This window comes from Drosophila persimilis, unplaced genomic scaffold (assembly GCF_003286085.1).
Source record: "Drosophila persimilis strain 14011-0111.01,24,50 unplaced genomic scaffold, DperRS2 tig00000579-arrow-pilon, whole genome shotgun sequence".
Lineage (NCBI taxonomy): Eukaryota > Metazoa > Arthropoda > Insecta > Diptera > Drosophilidae > Drosophila > Drosophila persimilis.
Window position 1 is genome coordinate 1,944,415 of NW_020825322.1, and position 18,706 is coordinate 1,963,120.

The window sequence follows — 18,706 nt, forward strand, 5'->3', positions numbered from 1 at the left end:
TTGTTATATTCCGTTGAAAATCCAGATAAAAAAGACCACAAACGTTTGCAGTTTAGAGAGATGAACCATTTCCCAGACTCATACCTTTTCCTCTGCCGCCCCGCCCCGCCCCGCCTCGCCCTCTCTTTCATTCTTTTGTGACCCCATATCACCGCACCATTCCCTGTCACCTTGCCCCTGGCCCCCTACTGCTCTCACTGCCTTCAGCCTACAGCCTACAGCCTACTGCCTTGTGCATTGCATTTGCCTTTCGTGTTTCGTGTTTCGTGTTGCTGTGGCAACCGACAGCGACAACGACAACGACAACGACAACGACACCGACGGCCGTTAAAATGTGCGGCAAACACGCGATTAAGGGTTGGCAAGGGGAAGGAGGGGAGGGGGCTGCCACGGAGCGAAGTGCTGGCGGCCAGGAAATAGGCAGAAATCATCCAAATGCCACGCAAATGCCACGAAACGAAACCAAATGCTTTGCTTTAGGGGTATCCCCTAAATCTCCCCTCCCCCCACCCAAACACCACCAGCCCCCAACACAAGACCCATCCCCTACCTCCCGGCCGTGTGCCACCAAAACCAGTGCACTTGCACTGGCAAAAGCGCCAATGAAAAAGCCCCCCCAACTGGGAATGGAATTGGCTTATTGGTGACTGCTGCAGCTCTCGGCTGCAAAGTTGTTTGGCACGGGCCCGAAGTGGGGCACAAAAAATGAAGTCCCCGCCATTGCCTGCAACTCCCTGCGAGCCACAGCCCCGCTGACAACTCCAGTACCCGCCAGTCCCCACCAGAACCCACCGCCTGCTGCATTGTTTCTTTCGGGGTTAACTGCAATGCGCAGCAGCAGGCCGAGACGGTCAATGGAACTCTGACTGTGGCCCTGATTGGGGTGCAATATGATGCCTGATGGCGGTGGAGCTAGAGGGGTGATAGGGGCTATACGGGGTGCGGGGCCTCTTGACTATGCTCCATTGTACTTTTGAATGCTAATATAATCTTGAAATCACTTAATCGGTACGCAAAGTTCACTTTAATGAGCGGCAGTGCCGGGAATAGGTAGAACAATGGGTCGCATCCGTAGAGAAGGCATTTTTTTGGCCACAACGACTGCTGTCCGATGGATGGCTGGATGAATGCTGCGGCTCTTGAGCATTGTGCTTTGTGACATTCTAATTAAATGAAACTTAATTTGACAGATTAAGCCCCTGTAGATCGATCCTTCATGTTGCTCAAAGAAATTTGAGTAACTTCAAAAGAAAAACAAAACAGAAACAGTTCAAACAGTAGTCTGGCCTGTAAACGTACATCAGTAGAAGGAGATTTATTTAGTAATTGTGATTTTCAGTTGGAATATAATATAAAATATTAGAGACTAGATTTAAATAAGCGTTTCAACGATGAGCAGCGTCGCGTCTATTCTGGGCGGCAGTGTTGTGGCCATGGCCGGAAATGAATGCGTGGCCATTGCTACGGATCATATTATTCTTCATGATGGCGAAAACTACGACTTTGACTACGGAAATTTGTTCCAAGTGCATCCGTATATATATGTGGCACTCTCAGGTTTGTGGCATTCGTAAGATTTAATTACGCAAGTGAACCCTTGCCCCTTTCCGCTACAGGATGCGAACAAGATATTATTCGCGTGCGCAATCGTATGCTGCTACGTCAGAATATGTTCGGCAATGTAACGCCGGAGATATATGCTAAAAATCTTTCAAACTACCTCAAAGAGCCCCGTTTGAAGCCCTATCAAGTCGAGAGCGTTGTAGCCGGACTCAACACCGACACAGTGGAGCCGTTTATCTGCGGTGTGAATGGGAGTGGAGAACTCTTGAACTCCGAGGACTTTTCTGCATCCGGAAAGTGCCCTTTAATTGGTACCATGTGCAAGGCTCTCTGGAAACCAGATCTGAAGCCGTCCGGTCTGTTGGCTGTGATATCCGACTCCATCATGGGAGGTTCCGATCTCAAGGGCGCCGACTGCTGGGGTGCCACTATTTACGTTTTGCACAAGACTTCTGAGGAAGTTGTGGTGCTGCCCAGAGATTAATTTTTAATGTGCAATGCGTGCGTGTGCGAGTGTGTGCCTAAACAATAACAATAACAATAAAACAAGAATACACTATGTTGCAAAATTGAATGTGTGTGGTTCCTATAGTTCCAACTACTACGTATATGTAGGTGTTCAATCCTTGCGGCTCCAACAATGCATAGCCTTTGCAGGAAATGGAATGAAATGTATGCATCTCTGAAAATAAACGTTTCAGTAGAGTTTTTCGATAAAATAGCCAATGATATGATAAGTATATGTTTAATTGGACCAATTTTGCATAGTTCTTAGTTCTACACTCGCGTTTCTTCGGCTTTGTGAATAGTTGCTTCATGTATGCTGTCCTTGAGTGCGGTTATCCCTGGACAGTTATATCTCCTCATTTCATTAGTTCCTTGAATAGCTATCCTCCTGGTAGTTATCCTTGGAAAGTTATCTCTATTTAGCTGACCCCACCAACCCACCACCGACCCCACACCGTGTCATACCCTCCTCTCATGTTATGTCATTTGCCACCTATGAAAAATGTATTTATAACCGAAAACCCATTGTCCATGGAGTAGCCGTTGCCGTGGGTGAATGGGCTGGTCGGTGGAGACGTGGTAATGCGTTACAAGCGTTAACCGTTAGTTGACCACGCACACAGCAACCAACACAACTGCAAACTGCCAACACCAGCACGAACGCCGTCACCATCGCATGTGCATGTGCACAGGTAGCACTTATTTTTATATCTTCGTCCCTCCATGCACACACACACACCACACACACACACATGGTGTATTTGCACAAACACTAATGCACGTCGTTGCGAGCGTGACTGTGTGTGTGCGTTGATGTGTCGTAATTGATGACATCATGCAGCCAGCTACGAACAAATTATACAAGGTGGTGTATTCCTCTTCTCTTTATTTTCGGGCCTTATTCGACGCCATGTTTGATGTTTGATGCGGGAGAGAAGACAGAGAAAGAATGTACATATATAGAAGATGTTTTGTTTTGTTCTGCTATACTCACTCATCGCTCCTCTGTGCTGCTGCTTAAGCTTTGTGCTTAAAAGGCTTAAGTCTAACTCAAGGGAAGAAGTTGAGACAGTTTAGTTTTGCGATCTGGAGAGATCTCTCTGCCCCGAGAAGCCCCGAAAGGATAACGCGTTGCCGCAATACACCACCTTGTATAATTCCATCATGCACCCAGCCACAGCGTACTTTTCACCAAGTGCCGTGCATGTGCGTGCGTGTGTCCCTAATGTAGATATGTACGTCTCTCTGTATGTTTGTATGCATGAATTCTACAGTATGCTTGTTGTTTGTGTGTGCCTGGCCAATGCTCCAATTCGTAGTCGCCGCAACACCAACATAAATGTATTTTATGGCTTTTCGTTGGAAGGAAAAACATATCTACAAATTTTGGTATATATGTAAATGTATGTTTGTACAGATTAATGGATTAAATCATAAAAAACACATTTATAGGCATTGCTTGAACACGGCAAATATTTGAATTAACCGCCCTTTCCAAGGACAGTGCTGCCAAACGCAGTTTTTGCCACTAATAAAGGCAGTGCTCAGAAATGCCGCTCGTACCAATCGATATTTGATTTAGCGCGGTTTTTGGTATCAACCGCAACCATACATTATATAGATGTGTTATATCTCGCAAAGGAGTTTTCTGCTGGTTAAAGCATTCGTTTCTGCGGATTCGCCGAGTCTCTGAGTTGCTAATTCGTTAGTTTAATTCGTCTGTCCTGAAGAGAAACTTATACTTGCTTTCCAATTGCAGCTCCGGAAAGGTGCCAGTCCGTACTTTAATTACTATACATTGGTCGGACATGAGGTGATGATTGCGAACTGCATTTCCTCGCCGCGAAATGTACATGATGGCCCTTCATATACAGGAGCTGGAGCAGATTCCGAATGTGGTTCGGCGAAAATTTGCCCTAGATGGTCGCTTCCTGACGATCAGCTATGAGCATTCCCAGAGCTGCACTATGTCCCGTATGTAGCGCAAGACCCGTCAGCCGTAGAGCTCCGTACGCCGGAGAGATCCAGCACGGTGCCCAGATTGAGGAGCATCAGCAACGCCGGGGCCGCCGACACATATGTGGCTATCCGCTCATCGAGCTCGCTGGACAGGGGATGATTGCGCTGCCATCGGAGTGCCGTTCCGCCAGCAGGTTGCTGTAGCTGTTGTAGCTGTAGCTGACATCAAATTACTGGCTGTCCCTGTTAAGCTGAAGCTGCTCGATTCCATCGGAGCTAGGCCTGGCCGTAGTCCACCAGCCGATTGCCGGCCAAGTCCACTAGAGATACAAAGAAAGAGATTTACTTGATTATTTCATAGGATCAAAAGTTGTTGATGACTGAAACTGAAAGTGTAGCTCCTGTCTGTGAAAACTTTTTCCGCTTCAGTTGGGGTTTTCCAGAATCAGTGGACTTAGGGGTGCTCCATTAACAATTCAGATTTCAATTTGTTGCTTTTATTGTTGTGATTCTCGTTTGTTTAGTTGGTAAAAAAAAACACCACCATTTTCTATATATACGATTTAGCGTTAGACTACAGTATACATCATACGTACATATGTAATTAATATTTTCATTTGTGTATTGCATTTACTTATACATATACTCGTAATTGGCATACCACACTCCACACTGAACATATACGAGTACCCATGAAATGGGTGGGTATATGGCGTGTGTTCGTTCGTGTGTCCATCGACAATCATAATCATCATCAAATTGCAACTAACTAGTGCTGTGAAAGGGGATCAGGGGTCGTATCAAATAAAAGAGGGAATGAAAATGCAACACTCTTTGGACTCTGCTCTCCTTATCTCTGACTTTTCTCTGATACTACTAAATAGCTGATATATATTGTATTAAATTTTGGATTCTTGAGTCTGCATTAAAAATAGTATTTTTTTTTTTGTGGGGCCAATCAATGCGTACTCGTATAACTATATTTTTCATTCACATTTAATTAATTTTTGTTAAATTTTGGAAAACAAAAGAACAAAAATGAACTTATGCAAATACTTCCCGTCTCTTTCTTAATTGTGCAGCTGTCGCTCTCTCTATCTCTATCTCTGTCTCTCTGTTTTTGTCTTTTTATGCTGTCCTTCTCCTTCTACTTGACGCGATTTGGAATCGCTGCTAGTGTATTTTCGTAATACTTAATTCAAAATACTCGCGAAATGAAACAGTTTCGTTTAAAAAAATATCAATACACTTTATGCCAGGGGATATACATTGTGGGAAAAATAAAGAACGAGGGGTTGTGGTGGTGGTGTTACGTGGTAATTAATCACATAATTATAATCAGATAATCAGTAAACATATAATATTTCAAGTTGACACAAAGAAGGCGGCAGTGGGGTTACACTTTAAGCGTTACATAGAAGCTCGCAGGGAGCCACATGTAGACGGAACATTCAATCACACGGGGGGAAAAAAGCACATTCACACACACGTCTTACATAGCACATTGTCAGGCATTTCCCTTCGTTTCTATCGGGTTGAGGTCTCCTACTTCCACTCCGAAAGCCGAAAGAAAATATCAAAACTAAGGCTACACTTGTTCATCCTCGTCATCTCTCAATCCCAATCTCAACCAGAATCCTGCTCCTAGTTACTGATCTTTTGCAGTTTTTGCAATACTTTGAGACCCTGTTCCTGATACTCTTGCTTGGACATCCAAAAGCCGTCCCGATCCTTCGTCACCTCCGCCAAAACGGCGCCGCCAATGAAGACCATATCCTTCCGTCTCGGTGGATCCTCAATGCGTATTTTAAATTTCTATAAGACAAAAAACTATTGAGTCTCCAAAAATGTGAATAATGAACTCAGTCCATACCGCCAACTTTTCCGTATCGTTCTTCAGCACTCGCTCCAGATACAATTGCTTGATCTCGCGCTCCAATCGACTGGGCAGGCCCGGATACATGGTGGAACCACCAGACAAGACTATATGCTTGTAAAGCTCTGGCCGTATGTCGATGTCCGCCGCTTGGATCGTATTGAAGACCAGCTCCGCAATGCCGGCGCCCTCGACATTGATTAAATGCGGTTGGAATAGGGCTTCGGGGGCCTCGAATCTTTCGCCCCCCACCTTGATCACCCGACCATCGGGTAACGTATAGGACTCGACCAGCACCGTGGTCTCCAGGGCCAGACGCTGCTCCATCTCGATGTCGTACCCGATGTAGCAGAGCTTCTCTTTCATTATTCGAACTGTTTCGAAGTCAGCGGAATGATTGAAGGCGTATCCACGAAGTAAAAGTAACTGCAAAAGATTTTCAATCATATAGTATGTGCCTGACGACGCGTGGCAATCTCAAAAGCACGCACCTTAATCAGATAGCGGGTGATATCACGTCCAGCAATATCCAATCGACGCGTCAAATGTGGCAGGGCAAACTCCTCATAGACAGGACAAATGTGCGTAACCCCATCACCGGAATCGACAACAACGCCCGATATCAGGCCCTGGGCGTACAGCGTAAGCACCGCCTGAATGGCAATGTATGTGGAATCAAAGCCGTACTTCTCGAACATCACCTGAACAGCAAAGAGAAAAAGATAAAACGGATCGAGGGACACAAACGCAACAAACGATCTACCTCAATCATTTTCTCCCGATTCTTTGTGGGATTCATGGGTGGCTCTGTCAGCAGTATCTTTGTGTTTGTCGGATCAATGTCCATCTTCTTGGGCCCGAACGTATAGTCCCACACATGACACATGTCGTCCCAGTTCCGGACCACGCCGTTCTCCATCGGATAGGAGACCTCCAGTAATGATCGCAGCTGTGAGGCCTCATCGCCGACCATCAGATCCTGAAAGGTTTTTTAGTTTTTTGCACATTTTTTGCATCGTTAGTGGCTATCACACATTTCTCTCGACAATCTGGGACTAGGAGCGGTTGAAGGTTGAGAGGAAAGGGGAAAGGGTGAAGGGAGAAGGGTCGTGGGGTAGCGAGAGCTACAGACAAGAACAGAACCAAATGGGGGGTAAGGGTGCCTGTAGCTAATCCAAAGCTATATTTAACAAATCTAAACTAAGCAAAAACAATTAACGAGCAGAGCAACGTGCAATAAGTAACAAAAATAAAAAGCATCGAGTGCATGCGCGCATTCCTGAAACTTTTTCAATTGAGTTTCAGCTGTCAAATTGGGATTTGGCATTCTGGAATGTCCTGGTCATTACTACTTAAGCCAAAAGAACTTCAGCTTAGCCACAAGTCATGCATCAAACAGTTAACAATTAACAATTAACTAGGAATTAGGAAACAATTACAACGGGAACAGCTAGCACTAAACTAAAGAAATTAATGTACATACAACAATAACAAAAACAATGAGTACTAGAAAAGCGGATAAACAAAATCGTTTTTTTTTTTTTTTGTTTTTTTGTGGTGTGAAAACCCATAGAGAAAAATGTTGAATAACAAAAATTTCGATTTAAATTTAATTTGGTTTTTGTTTTATTTTTTTTTTTTAGTTACTTTTGTTTGTTTGAAATGTAGATTTTTTTCAATGGATCACGCCTCGAATTGAGTATATATTTATGTATATGATTGATTCGAAATCAAGCTCGGTTGTAGATGTGTTTTCGGGGAAAATATTCAAATACAAACAACTAGTGAAAAAGTATAGTATGGAACAATAAACACGTATTTATGTTATTATCCTAGGTGCGTTGTTTCAACAGGAATGGGTCATCAAATTTCAAAATCTTCGCATATCTTTATAAGCGTGTATTTTTGTGTACGTGTACGTGTGCGTGTGTGTGTATATTAAAAATTTTTATTATTTAACCTTTTTCCGAATTAAAATCGATTTTGGGTTTGTTTTGCTTTTGTTTTTTTGTTGTGTGAATTACTTTTAACATTTGGAATTAAGTAGGGGGGATTGTTTTGGTTTTTTTTTTTTTTTTTTGTAAACTATAAAAACTTGACTTACATCGACATGTAAATCCTGCAAAATATTTGTATTTTCAAAAAAATATGTAAAAAAAAGAACAGAAAATGGTATAAGAATATTAAAAATGAAGAGAACGATTCGTTTGTTTGTTGGTTTTTTTTTTTATATAGTGTTTGGTTTTTTTTTGCAATATTGTTTTGCTTGTTTTTTTTTTGCCTAAACTTAAAAACCAGCAAATGCTAGGAAAGATCTATTGTATATAGTAGGATATAGTATAGGTGGTGGTATCAGATAAGAAAATGCACTAGAAAAAAGCTGACGGGCTTTGTGTGGTCTGATCTGGTCTGGTCTGGTCCCCATCTTAAGTGCTAAGCCCCGGCCTAAACCCAAAAGCCGAAAGCGAAACTTAGTTATTATACTATGCCCCCAACAGCCAGGACTCTGTATTTGTATGCCATTTATGCGTGTATAACAGATAGCACCCCACACCATTGAAACCAAGACCAAATGGAAGCCCCCCAAGGGGGAATGCAACTCAAGACAAAATGCAATGAGATCATATGATGGCAGAAAGGAAAACTGTGAAGTGAAGTGAAGTGGAGTGGAGTATGCATGGGTATGTAGTAAATCATAACGAGTATATGTAACTATGCCACACTAAATAGATAGAATAGAACAATTTGTTTCAGCTAACATAATCAGATGAGACAGAGAGACAGTGAGAGAGAGGAGGGTGTCTGTGTGTGGGGGGGGAAGTGAAAATGGAATGTGAATTTCTAGGCGCTAATTTTGTTCTTGCCGTTCAACTAGTTCTTGAATAAGTTATATAGAAAGAAATTACCAAACTATATGGTGTGTGTTTTTGTGTGTGTGTGTGTGTGTGGAAGATGAGCCTGTGTACCATACACTCCAGTACCATACCCTGTAGTTACACTGTCTTAGAGGCCTTAATTCTGTTACTTGTAATTAGTTACCAAGCTAGCTACCAGTAACCATTAGAAGGTAATGCCTATTAATCAGTTAATATCGATTTGCAGCTGATTACTGGTAGATAGTTTGGTAAGTAGTCTTTGGCCATATATCACTCCCACCTACGGGTAAAGAGAGATGATAGGTGCTGATACTGGAGTGTATTTTTTTATGTATATGTATGTAGGTAGGAATATGGTGTTGTGTTTCTCTTCCTTTCCCGTGCTACTTGTTGTTATGTATAAATTCTTTTTCCCTTTTTTTTTAAAGATGGTTGGGGGAAATCGGATATTACGCTGGTCATACCTTCACTTCGATGTCACCGATTTTGTTCACCGCCCGGATAATTGGTCGCCCCACCATCGAGGGGAAAATGTAGGCGGGGAAATTGCTGCCGGCATAGCCGCACTTCACAAACTGCAATCACAAAGGTAGAGGGAGAGAGAGAGAAAAAAAGTGTTAGAGAGCCGTTTTTTGTTTGCATTCATGCCGCCAGCTGCTTTTGTTTATCGGTTCGGTGTGGAACCGTTACCACGGTTATCTTTTGCGCGATAAGACATAAGATTGAACACAAAATACCACAGGCGTCCATAGCCGCCGCCGCCGATCATTCGGCAGTTTGGGCGTGTTTTGTTTGTGTATGAGTATGTAGTGTGTGGTGTGTCAGGGTATGCGTAACATTTGAGTCCGATGAGTAATACTGACGACGGTCAGCGGTAACAATGACTAAAGCGGGTGCAGCGCAGCACGAGATGGAGAAGCAGAGGCAGCGACCTCTTCCAACACATAGTAAATCACTGCATCAATACTGCACTCCCGCAGCGTCGCGCCGACCCCAACGTCAACGCCCGAGCCAGTCAAGCAGTTCCATAGAAGCACTGCTTAACCTACAAGAATATTCTGCTGCTGCGGCAGCGGCGGCGGCGTCGGAGCCGATCCAGAAATGTATGTCACAGTGGTCGCAGGGGGAAATCGGGTTAATAATTGAATAAGAAAACGGATATCTTACCCCTGTGCCGTTATCACAGACAATGACATTGCGTCCCTTGCTATCCATTTTTTTGGGGCACCAACTGGAACTGGAAACTGTCCGCGGCTGCTTCTCCTGCTGCTAATGATGTGTGGCTGCTGCTCTGGTTTGCTCTGCGTTGAGTATCACCGAATGTTGGGGAAGACTCTGTTTTGCAACGAGAAAAAGAAGCGGGATGAGCGATGGCGTTTCCTGTTGACTGTTGAATGGTTATTGCGGCCGCCCAGCGACTGCACTTAATCATACACTTTACTTTCCCACACACCGAGCACACAATCACACTTCATTAATACACACACCCACACAGGGATAGGCAACCTGGCGCGAGAATTTGCTTTTACCCTTTTTACCGTGTTTCTGATGTTCGAAAATTGCTTTGTTCTATGATTGGTAATACTTCAGCATAATGTAGGCGCAACTAATCAATTTCCAAATGGTAAGTGGTTACAGAGCATCTAGGTTGATTATAATTTCGATTTTTTTTTTTTTTGCGGCGGTACAAAAACACGGCACACGCACACACACCAGTGTGACCGCGGACTTATCGATAAAATATACCGTCCGACCCTCAGAAATATACCAAAATATACCGTCTAATTTTATTTTCTACGCTGCTCGATTTCTCGGCACATGAGCCTGGCCAATGCATATTGAATGTTGCCAGCAAGAAAAGACGTAAGAAAACGTTAGTGAGTAGGGAATGTAGGGACATTGTGGCGAGTAAAAATCGCATCAGAGGAAATCCCAAAAAAGTACCACCAAACTCAAGCGCCAAATGGAAATTGTTTGAAATTGAATGACGAAAAAGATTTAAATGGAATCTATTGAAATAAATGATACGCGTTAGTACGATTTTTGAGCAAAATTCTATACCCTTTCTTCTTAAATATACCTTTCAAAAATTAGATTGATGAAATTGACAAAATATACCAATATATACCGTAAATATACCTATGAAAAAAAGAAACTTAATCCCACAAAAGAAGAGAAAGTCCCGTCAAACGGCTATCGATACTATCGACTGCATAGCGGAGCTGCGCGCCTAGCCTTAAAAGTGAATGAGTGAACAATACAATCCAGTGGAATAAATGATGCAGGGAAGCACGCATTAAGTATTTTCTGGACAGCAATAGTCTATATATCAGTTATGCCTATTTATATACGTATGTATTTATTACACAGGCCCATTAGAATAGTGCGGTGTTTAGTTTTCAGTATTAGCTCCGATACCAGTTCGATAAATTATTTTGAAAAATATATTCTTTTCATTGGGATATTTATCTACATCACACTTGATAGATTTCATCGTCAGGTGTCTCTGTTGCTATTTCACCCCTGTGCAGTAACAGAATTAATTGAATTAATTTGTTTTGAAAGTACTCTATTAAAGATATGCCAATATTATAAAAAATCGATTAATCTATCGAATCTTTTTTTTTGCTTAAAAATGTTAGACAACATACAAATTTTTACGGATTTTTTCTAAATTTATAAAATTCCGTTAATATATCCCAAAAAAATAGCCAACAATTTATTTACCAGGACAATGAGAGAAAAAAACAGCCATAAAATGGAAATTTTGCTGCTGATTTATTTTATTTTGTTTATATAATATGTATATGTATATATAATTTAATAATATAATAAACATTACTCATTTGTTATCTTTATAATTGCTTTAAGAGGCGAAATGTCTTATATATGTATGTAAGTACCATGCACATCTTCTGTTCTGGATTGCATCTACATCTCGGGCCACGCACGCCACACGCCACTATCGCCGATCCAGATCGCGCTTTAACAGTAACGTGTGTGTTCTTTTGATTCGGTTTATGCTTTGTGTTCAACGATTAATGGATCCATAAAGTATTTAGTATGGTCTTGATATATTATCAAAATCTACAGATCTGCGTTTCCACATCTTCCATTTCTCACTATATGTATATGCAAGTTAATATGTATTATTTATTTAGTGGCGTGTATTTGCCATATATCGAAAGAGCAGAGCCTCCTCAAACTCATCTCATTCGAGAGTTACGTTACGTTACTTATGGAATGGTTGAGTGGGTGAGTGGGAGTGTGGGGAGAGCTAAGCAAATCGATCGTTTAGTTAGACATTATGCTTCATATAATACTTTACCATATTTGGTATTTCTCCATATTATTTTGGTGTTATCTCATTCTGTATACTTGACTTGTGGAATCAATCAATTTCAAATTGCCATTGGTTTCGGTTTCTGTTTTTTGTTTTCTAGGGGAAGCCCCCTGTTTCAATTACCTCCGTACTAACTAAATATGCATTTGCGATTTAACAGTTTTCAACAACAATAGAGGAAACGGAAATACTGAAACTTAAACTATAAGTATTCTTGTTCTATTCTTGTTCATCATTCATATCATCATCATTTTGTCGATTTTTAATATTTATATAGTTAGTTTATTCTCTTGTCCTTTCCTCATTCTTCTTCTTGTCTGTTGTGTGTGTGTGATTTTGTGTCTGTTGCTGAGTCAAAAAAAATAGTGTCACTATTATATATGTATATGTATATTTGTATTTGTTTAAGTGGTAGCCATCTCTCAATAAGTTGGGTAGATGTCCCCTTTATAAAAGCTAAGTTTTATTCCGCTCCAATCGGGAATTGGAATTTGTTTTGTTAACTACGATAGAAATAATTTTTGGTAGCTTGACGATACGTACGCACGTGTCTATGTGTTTGTGTGTGTGTGTGCATATTACACTAAAAACTAATTGTTTTATCCAATCGTTACTCCTCATATACCATACACCTCATATATGTCTGTATGTACTTGTATATTAATATTAAATTGAAGGGTGAGGAAGGTATTGTATGGTGGTCTTGCAGAATATAAGCAAAGTACAGCCGTGCGGGGGGAATGGGCTCGAGTCGAAACGAAGCGAAACTGGAGCTGGAGCTGGAAACTGGAAACTGGAGTCCGCGAGCGTGCAGGTTGTGTGTGCTGTGGTGCTGGATGAAGGCATCTGTTGTGTGATTCTCCCTATTACAATGCGTATATATTCATATATATATATGTCTATATTTTGATTTGACATTGGAAAGTCGGCTATAAATACTATATATCTCTCTTGTAACACTATTCGAACGCGTTGCGCGCGGAACAAGCGAACGCTGCATAGAATGGGGCTATGTTAAGTTAAGGAATTGGGGCGGGAAGGGTGGAAGTAGAAGGAATTGATTGCCATCTCTTGAATTGAATTGAAACGCCTGTTCCACAGCGTTCCATGCCTTATACAATATACATACTTAATTAGCTACATTTTTACTTAATTGGAAACTCTATCTCAAAGACTTGCATCGTTAATGTTTGTGTGAGTGTGTGTGTGTGTGTCTGTGGGTGGAAATCAAAGCAAAAATAAATCGAAAATAATAACCTTGAGAATAAACCGAAAGGTGTACTCCTCTCTGGCGTGTGTGGGTGTGTTCCAACAGAAATAATTGTGTTCTAAGAGTAGTTAGTTGAATGTACACGAGGGGGGGATATTTATATCATCAATTACATTTCTATTAAGTAATTATTATTTAAATATCTGATTTGCTAGTTAAATGGGAAACGTTTTGTTTCCGCTTTGTGGGTGTTGGTGTGGGCGTCGGTGTCTTTGTGTGTGTTCCGAATCAATCAATCAATCAATCATTTAAAATGCATCATATTCATTAATTAATTAGCTAAACTCTTGCTCTTTACTCTTTACATAATGATAATCAGGACTCGATTCGATTCGGGTTTTCGGTTGATAAAACGCAATAAACCATACAGCCGCCACACACGCGTCCATCATACACACAGATAGTACATCGAATATGTAACAGATTTAATTCGAAAGTTATATTAAGCAACAATTATACAGATATATGCATGTATTAATTAATATATTATAAATATACATATAGTATATACATATATAAATATATATATAGTATATGTATACATACATATAAAAAAAAGGTAAACTCTCCTTTTGTTTTGTTTTGTTTTTCAAGTTTAATTCGTATAAGGAACATTTATGGACTATTGCGGCACATATTGCAAACTGGTTTCTCCCTTCTCTTCTCTTCTCTTCTCTTCTCTTCTCTTCTCTTCAATCATTTTCATGCTTTTCAAGTTTATGTTAAGGATTACAAGACAAGGATTGCACAAAAGTATGTTGTTGTTTTGTTTTTGTTTTTGTTCATATTCAATATTCATGTTTTCATCTTCATATTTGTTTAGTTATAGATCGATATTTAAATATATATTTATATATTCCATATGTATATGCTCGCTTCTTTTTGGCGCTGCTAAATGTTTTTAACAGATTAGCGCTGGATTTTTACCATCATTTTTTTCTTCTATTTAGTTTTAGTTTTAGTTTCTTTTTTTTTTTGTTTTGTTCTTTTTATGTGTGTGTTTTGTTCATTTTTCATTCAAGGTTTTTCTCCCATTCGGGTTTCGCTTCTTTTTTTATACATTACAACTTAAGCTAAGAATTATGGGGGGTTTCTGGGTTTTCTGGGGTTGGGGTTTTCTTGAGAAAAGGAATTCTTGCGGCCGGCCCGCCAAAGTATGCAACACATAATTCTAATATCCAATATGCGCCGCGATGCGCGCCTGTGCTAAAACAAATTTGTCGGCTGCCGCTGAATGCCGCACGCTGCATGCTGCGTGCATCCAGTAGTGGTCGTGGAAGTGGTCGAAAGTCGGAGCTGGAGCTGTTACATACATTTATACTTAGATATAGAACTGGGTGGTTTTTTGTTGGTTTGTTTAAGTTGCTGTTCTGCCACACTTTAAGCTTAATTAAGGATCATCTTTGTTGTTGTTTGTTGGTGTTTTTCCGTTTCTGCTTCGGGCCATGCTTGAGGTTCAGTTACAGCTCGATTACAGTTTGATGTTTAGCTAAAACGACAAATCGTTGACACTTTACTAAATAAAGGTCCATCCACACTGCCACTGTCACTGCCTCTATCTCCACTCCACTCCACTCTGCTCTGCTCCACTCCACTGTACTCCATTCCACTCCACTCCGTACCACTGCCGTACCGCCTGCCTGCACAGTCGATCCGATCTGCGGCTTGCCGCTTACCCATGCGCCGCACCGTTGTTGCTGTTGCCTTGACTGTGATGTGACGGCTGTGGATGGTGCGGGTCCTCGCTGGGCGTAGGAGGCTGGTCGCGACGGGGCGGCATCCGCTCGTTGACGGCATCGAGGCCCTTGGCCTCCGCGAACGAGGTAATCTTGTGGTTGGGCGAGAAGCCCTGCATGGCATTCTTGAGCGACTGCTTGCCACCGGAGAGGGCGCCGAGGGGCAGGGCGCCCGTCGGCGTCAGGCCCTTCAGCTGGAGGACACTCTCGGACTCCTCGCGCAGCACGGAGAAGACGCGCGCCATCTTGCCAATGGCCCGGATCTTGTTGCGTATGACCTCCTTGCGCGCCGCCGCCTCGTCGTCCGAGAGCGGCTCCTCGCTCTCCTCGGTCATCAGCTCGTCGTCGGAGCAGATGTTCAGCACGTTCACCAGCATCTCGGTGACCTTCTCGCCCACGAAGGGCAGCGACCAGGTGAACACGTCCATGAAGTTGGGAAGCCAGTAGGGGTGCGGCGAGCAGTTGAACTGCCGGATGTTCATCACGTTGTTCTCGTACTTCAGCACCGCCGCCTTGTTGTTGTACACATCGAGATAGTTGGGCGCCGAGAAGATGGTGATCAGCGAGGGGAAACCGGTGGTCTGGCTCTTGCGGTACATGCGGTAGCCGGCGTCCTGCGCCTCGTGCGCCCGGATGATCGACAGCAGATTGTTGTTCTGCAGGAAGTCGCAGCAGGCGGCATAGCTGTAGAAGTACGAACAGCCCCGCACCGAGTTGTGCGTGTAGAAGTCCGAGTTCTTCTCGTTCCCGAAGTCCTCCAGCGGATCGGACCACAGCAGGTCGCACATGGGGCCGAAGGCGGGTGGCTCCTTGAAGCGGTCGAGCCGCCGTATGTCCTCCAGCTCGTGTATCTCCGGCGACAGGCCGCCGTGCACGCACAGGAACTGTTGGTTCATTAGCGCCGCCAGCGGCAGGCAGTCGAACGCGTCCATGCACGCGTCGTACACGCGCTCCGAGTACTTGATCTTGCACTCCTGCTTGAAGGTGAAGTACTCGGTCAGGTGCCGGCACTCGTGGTTGCCGCGCAACAGGAACAGCGTCTGCGGATAGGTGATCTTCAGCGACCACAGATACAGCACGCACTCGATGCTGAAGTAGCCTCGGTCCACATAGTCGCCCAGGAAGAGATACTTTGTGGTGGCCGGCGAACCGCCCACCTCGAACAGCTTCATGAGATCGTAGAACTGGCCGTGTATGTCCCCACAGACCGTCACCGGCGCCTCGATGTCGATCATGGTTTTCTCCTGGCGCAGCAGCGCGGCTCCGTCCTGGATGATCTTAAGGGCGGGCGCCTCCTCGATGCGCCCCTCCAACACAAAGTGCTGCTTCAGGACGTCGTGATTGGGTTTGCCCGTGCGCGGATCGAAGACCTCGGCCAGCGTCAGCTTGTGGCTGGGTGGAAAGGGGACACTGTCCACTACACGCTCTTTGGTGTTGATCGCCGTATGGCCGCCATGGGGCTTGCCCTGCTTTGTAGGGCTACCGTCGTGGTCCGCGGCGTTCGAGTTGCTAGCGTTGGCGTTGGCGTCAGCGTTGGCGTTGGCACTGGCCTGGGAGGAGGAGGAAGTGGCAGCGGCCGCAGAGGTGGCGGCATTGCCAGCAACAGTGGAAGAGCCAACGTCACCAGCCGCAGCGGCGGAGGAGCTGTTGGCGTCTGTAGCATCAGCGGTGGAGGCGTTGCTGGCTCGCTGCTGGCTGGCACTTGTTGCCACTTGGCTGTCGCTTGATTGATTATTCGAAGACATGGCTGATGCTGGAGTTGGAGCTGCTCCTCTGGATTGGAGCTCTCTCCACTTGACTGCGTTCTCCGACTCCAAATCCTCTCACTCTCTCTCTCTCTCTCACCCACTCACACTCCCTTGCACTCACACACTCTTTCTTTCTCTCTCTAACCGTTCCCGTTTCGTTTGAGTTCGCGTTGGCGTTCCTCTGGTTCCTGTTCCTGTGTGACTATTCCTGTCCCTGTTCCACCTCCTGGCTCAATTTCCACGAACACACATACACATACAAAACAACCCACACACACTGGCACTTTTTACTGCTGCGCTGCTGCTGTTGTTGTTGCTTTTGTTGCTGCGCTGCTTTTACTGCTGCTGCTGCTGTTGTTGGAGCTTAGCCGCTTTATCGCCTTCCAGCTTTGATTTAAGCAAATTAACAGTTTCGTTGTTGTTGCTGCCACTGGCCGTGTTCGTTATGCGCTGTTTTTACTCAACAACAATCATATTCACTTAGTATTTTGTGTATTTTCGCTTCGTCTTGACCCTGCAGACGTCGTAATTTCTCTCTCGCTAGCAGTGTGACCGCGGATTTATCGTTAAAACTGCCGTCCGCCCTCGGCAATATACCGAAATATACCGTCTGATTTTAAAGATATACCGTAAATATACTGACGAATTCAAGTTTCCTCGTTTTTGATATTCCGTGGAATATTGCTAGCTAGATAGATCTCTCAGTGCTGCCCACATATTTTTATCCGATTAATGAATCATTTTTCTACTTGACTGGTTTATTTGAAATACTTGACTTTCATTATTTTTGCCTCAATTTTGGTTCCTCAACAACAATATAGCGTCTCGTTATGATAAAAAAAACGAACTTAGCCCACTTCAGCCCCCTCTATTTAAATAGTTCAACTACTTCAGGTAAATGGCTAAACATATTAACGATTGTAAATTCTTCTTGCAGATCCATGCCATTTTTCCTTTGAACTTCAAAAAAACACCCCATATCATCAATTTTCAATGATTTCGGTGGAAAATTGAAATGCCCCCTTGGCTTATAATAGGTTAATCGTTCACCGTCAAGGATGGGAAATCATATTGCCTAATTTTGAGGTTCCGTCAAGTATTATAAGCTAGATAGAACATTTAGCCATGCCCACACAATTATATCCAATTAATGAATCATTTTTCTACTTGACTGGATTATTTTAACTACTTGCTTTTATTCTTGGCTAACTAAGACATTTTTGACGATTCATTGGTGAAAAGAAATGTTGCTACAGCAACATGTTGATTTTTTTGATGATTTTCATTGGCCGAAAGCATAAATTCATCGATCCGTTTTAAAACCGTTTCTGTTACCAAAACCGGTTCCGTTAATGTGCAGTATTTTTCAACCTGTGGAAAAGAGCACCCAACACATGAAAAACTAAGTTTATATGGATATATTATATGTGGTGTATATCAAACACATATTAAAACTAACTTATCAATACCAATTTTAGGGGTATTAATAATTTGCATAATTTAAAAGTATAGAATGAGTCTGATTATTGCCTACCGGTTCAAAGAGAACCTTAACCGATTAAAAGAGAGCGAAAATGAGCCCAGTGGTGTGCGCCAAATATAACTTTTTTTAAAGTGAGCGACAAGGAGTCAAGTTTCATCATTATCGTGGGTATATTTTAACACCCCCTGGTCCAAAACGGGTTGATTGCATTTTTGTTGTTCATGAAGGGATGTGATATTCCTTGATATTCAATTTAGTATCACTAGCTAGCTTAGCTACCTTAGCACTGAAAAAATAATTTTATCAGACAATCTAATCAATTTTATACAAGAATGGCTCATTGTA

The 18,706-nt window shown here is 42.9% G+C and overlaps 3 protein-coding genes across 5 annotated transcripts; 1 reads left to right on the forward strand and 2 right to left on the reverse strand.

The window, feature by feature from the left end:
• Nucleotides 1-1,362: 1,362 nt before the first annotated feature.
• LOC6598544 (proteasome subunit beta type-3) lies at nt 1,363-2,114 on the forward strand. Its single transcript, XM_002023704.2, has 2 exons — nt 1,363-1,557; nt 1,617-2,114. Exons 1-2 carry the CDS (start codon nt 1,392-1,394, stop codon nt 2,045-2,047), a joined length of 597 nt encoding a protein of 198 aa, XP_002023740.1. The 5' UTR covers nt 1,363-1,391; the 3' UTR covers nt 2,048-2,114.
• Nucleotides 2,115-4,611: 2,497 nt separating this feature from the next.
• On the reverse strand, nt 4,612-10,440 carry LOC113566133 (actin-related protein 2). 3 transcript variants are annotated; one of them, XM_026990423.1, is made up of 8 exons: nt 10,320-10,440; nt 9,949-10,116; nt 9,246-9,356; nt 8,010-8,024; nt 6,669-6,884; nt 6,397-6,606; nt 5,903-6,331; nt 4,612-5,844 (listed from the first exon to the last, which is right to left on the reverse strand). In XM_026990423.1, exons 2-8 carry the CDS (start codon nt 9,994-9,996, stop codon nt 5,674-5,676), a joined length of 1,200 nt encoding a protein of 399 aa, XP_026846224.1. In that variant the 5' UTR covers nt 9,997-10,116; nt 10,320-10,440; the 3' UTR covers nt 4,612-5,673. The 3 variants fall into 3 exon arrangements, with proteins under 3 accessions (XP_026846224.1, XP_026846225.1, XP_026846226.1); XM_026990424.1 differs by having other exon boundaries at nt 10,311-10,360; XM_026990425.1 differs by lacking the exon at nt 8,010-8,024 and having other exon boundaries at nt 10,320-10,439.
• A 4,527-nt stretch (nt 10,441-14,967) lies between these two features.
• On the reverse strand, nt 14,968-17,395 carry LOC6598543 (serine/threonine-protein phosphatase 2B catalytic subunit 2). Its single transcript, XM_002023703.2, has one exon. The coding sequence runs from the start codon at nt 16,873-16,875 to the stop codon at nt 15,067-15,069; it is 1,809 nt and encodes a 602-aa protein (XP_002023739.1). The 5' UTR covers nt 16,876-17,395; the 3' UTR covers nt 14,968-15,066.
• Nucleotides 17,396-18,706: the final 1,311 nt, after the last annotated feature.

Bases quoted from the DNA above. Each gene is read 5' to 3' on its own strand.
- LOC6598543 (XM_002023703.2), bottom strand. From the start codon at position 16,875: ATGTCTTCGAATAATCAATCAAGCGACAGCCAAGTGGCAACAAGTGCC.
- LOC113566133 (XM_026990423.1), bottom strand. From the start codon at position 9,996: ATGGATAGCAAGGGACGCAATGTCATTGTCTGTGATAACGGCACAGGG. The intron at 6,607-6,668 runs GTAGATCGTTTG...TTTGCTGTTCAG, and splicing joins ATCGGGAGAAAATGATTGAG to GTGATGTTCGAGAAGTACGG. The intron at 5,845-5,902 runs GTATGGACTGAG...TTTGTCTTATAG, and splicing joins ACGATACGGAAAAGTTGGCG to AAATTTAAAATACGCATTGA.
- LOC6598544 (XM_002023704.2), top strand. From the start codon at position 1,392: ATGAGCAGCGTCGCGTCTATTCTGGGCGGCAGTGTTGTGGCCATGGCC. The intron at 1,558-1,616 runs GTTTGTGGCATT...TTTCCGCTACAG, and splicing joins TATATATGTGGCACTCTCAG to GATGCGAACAAGATATTATT.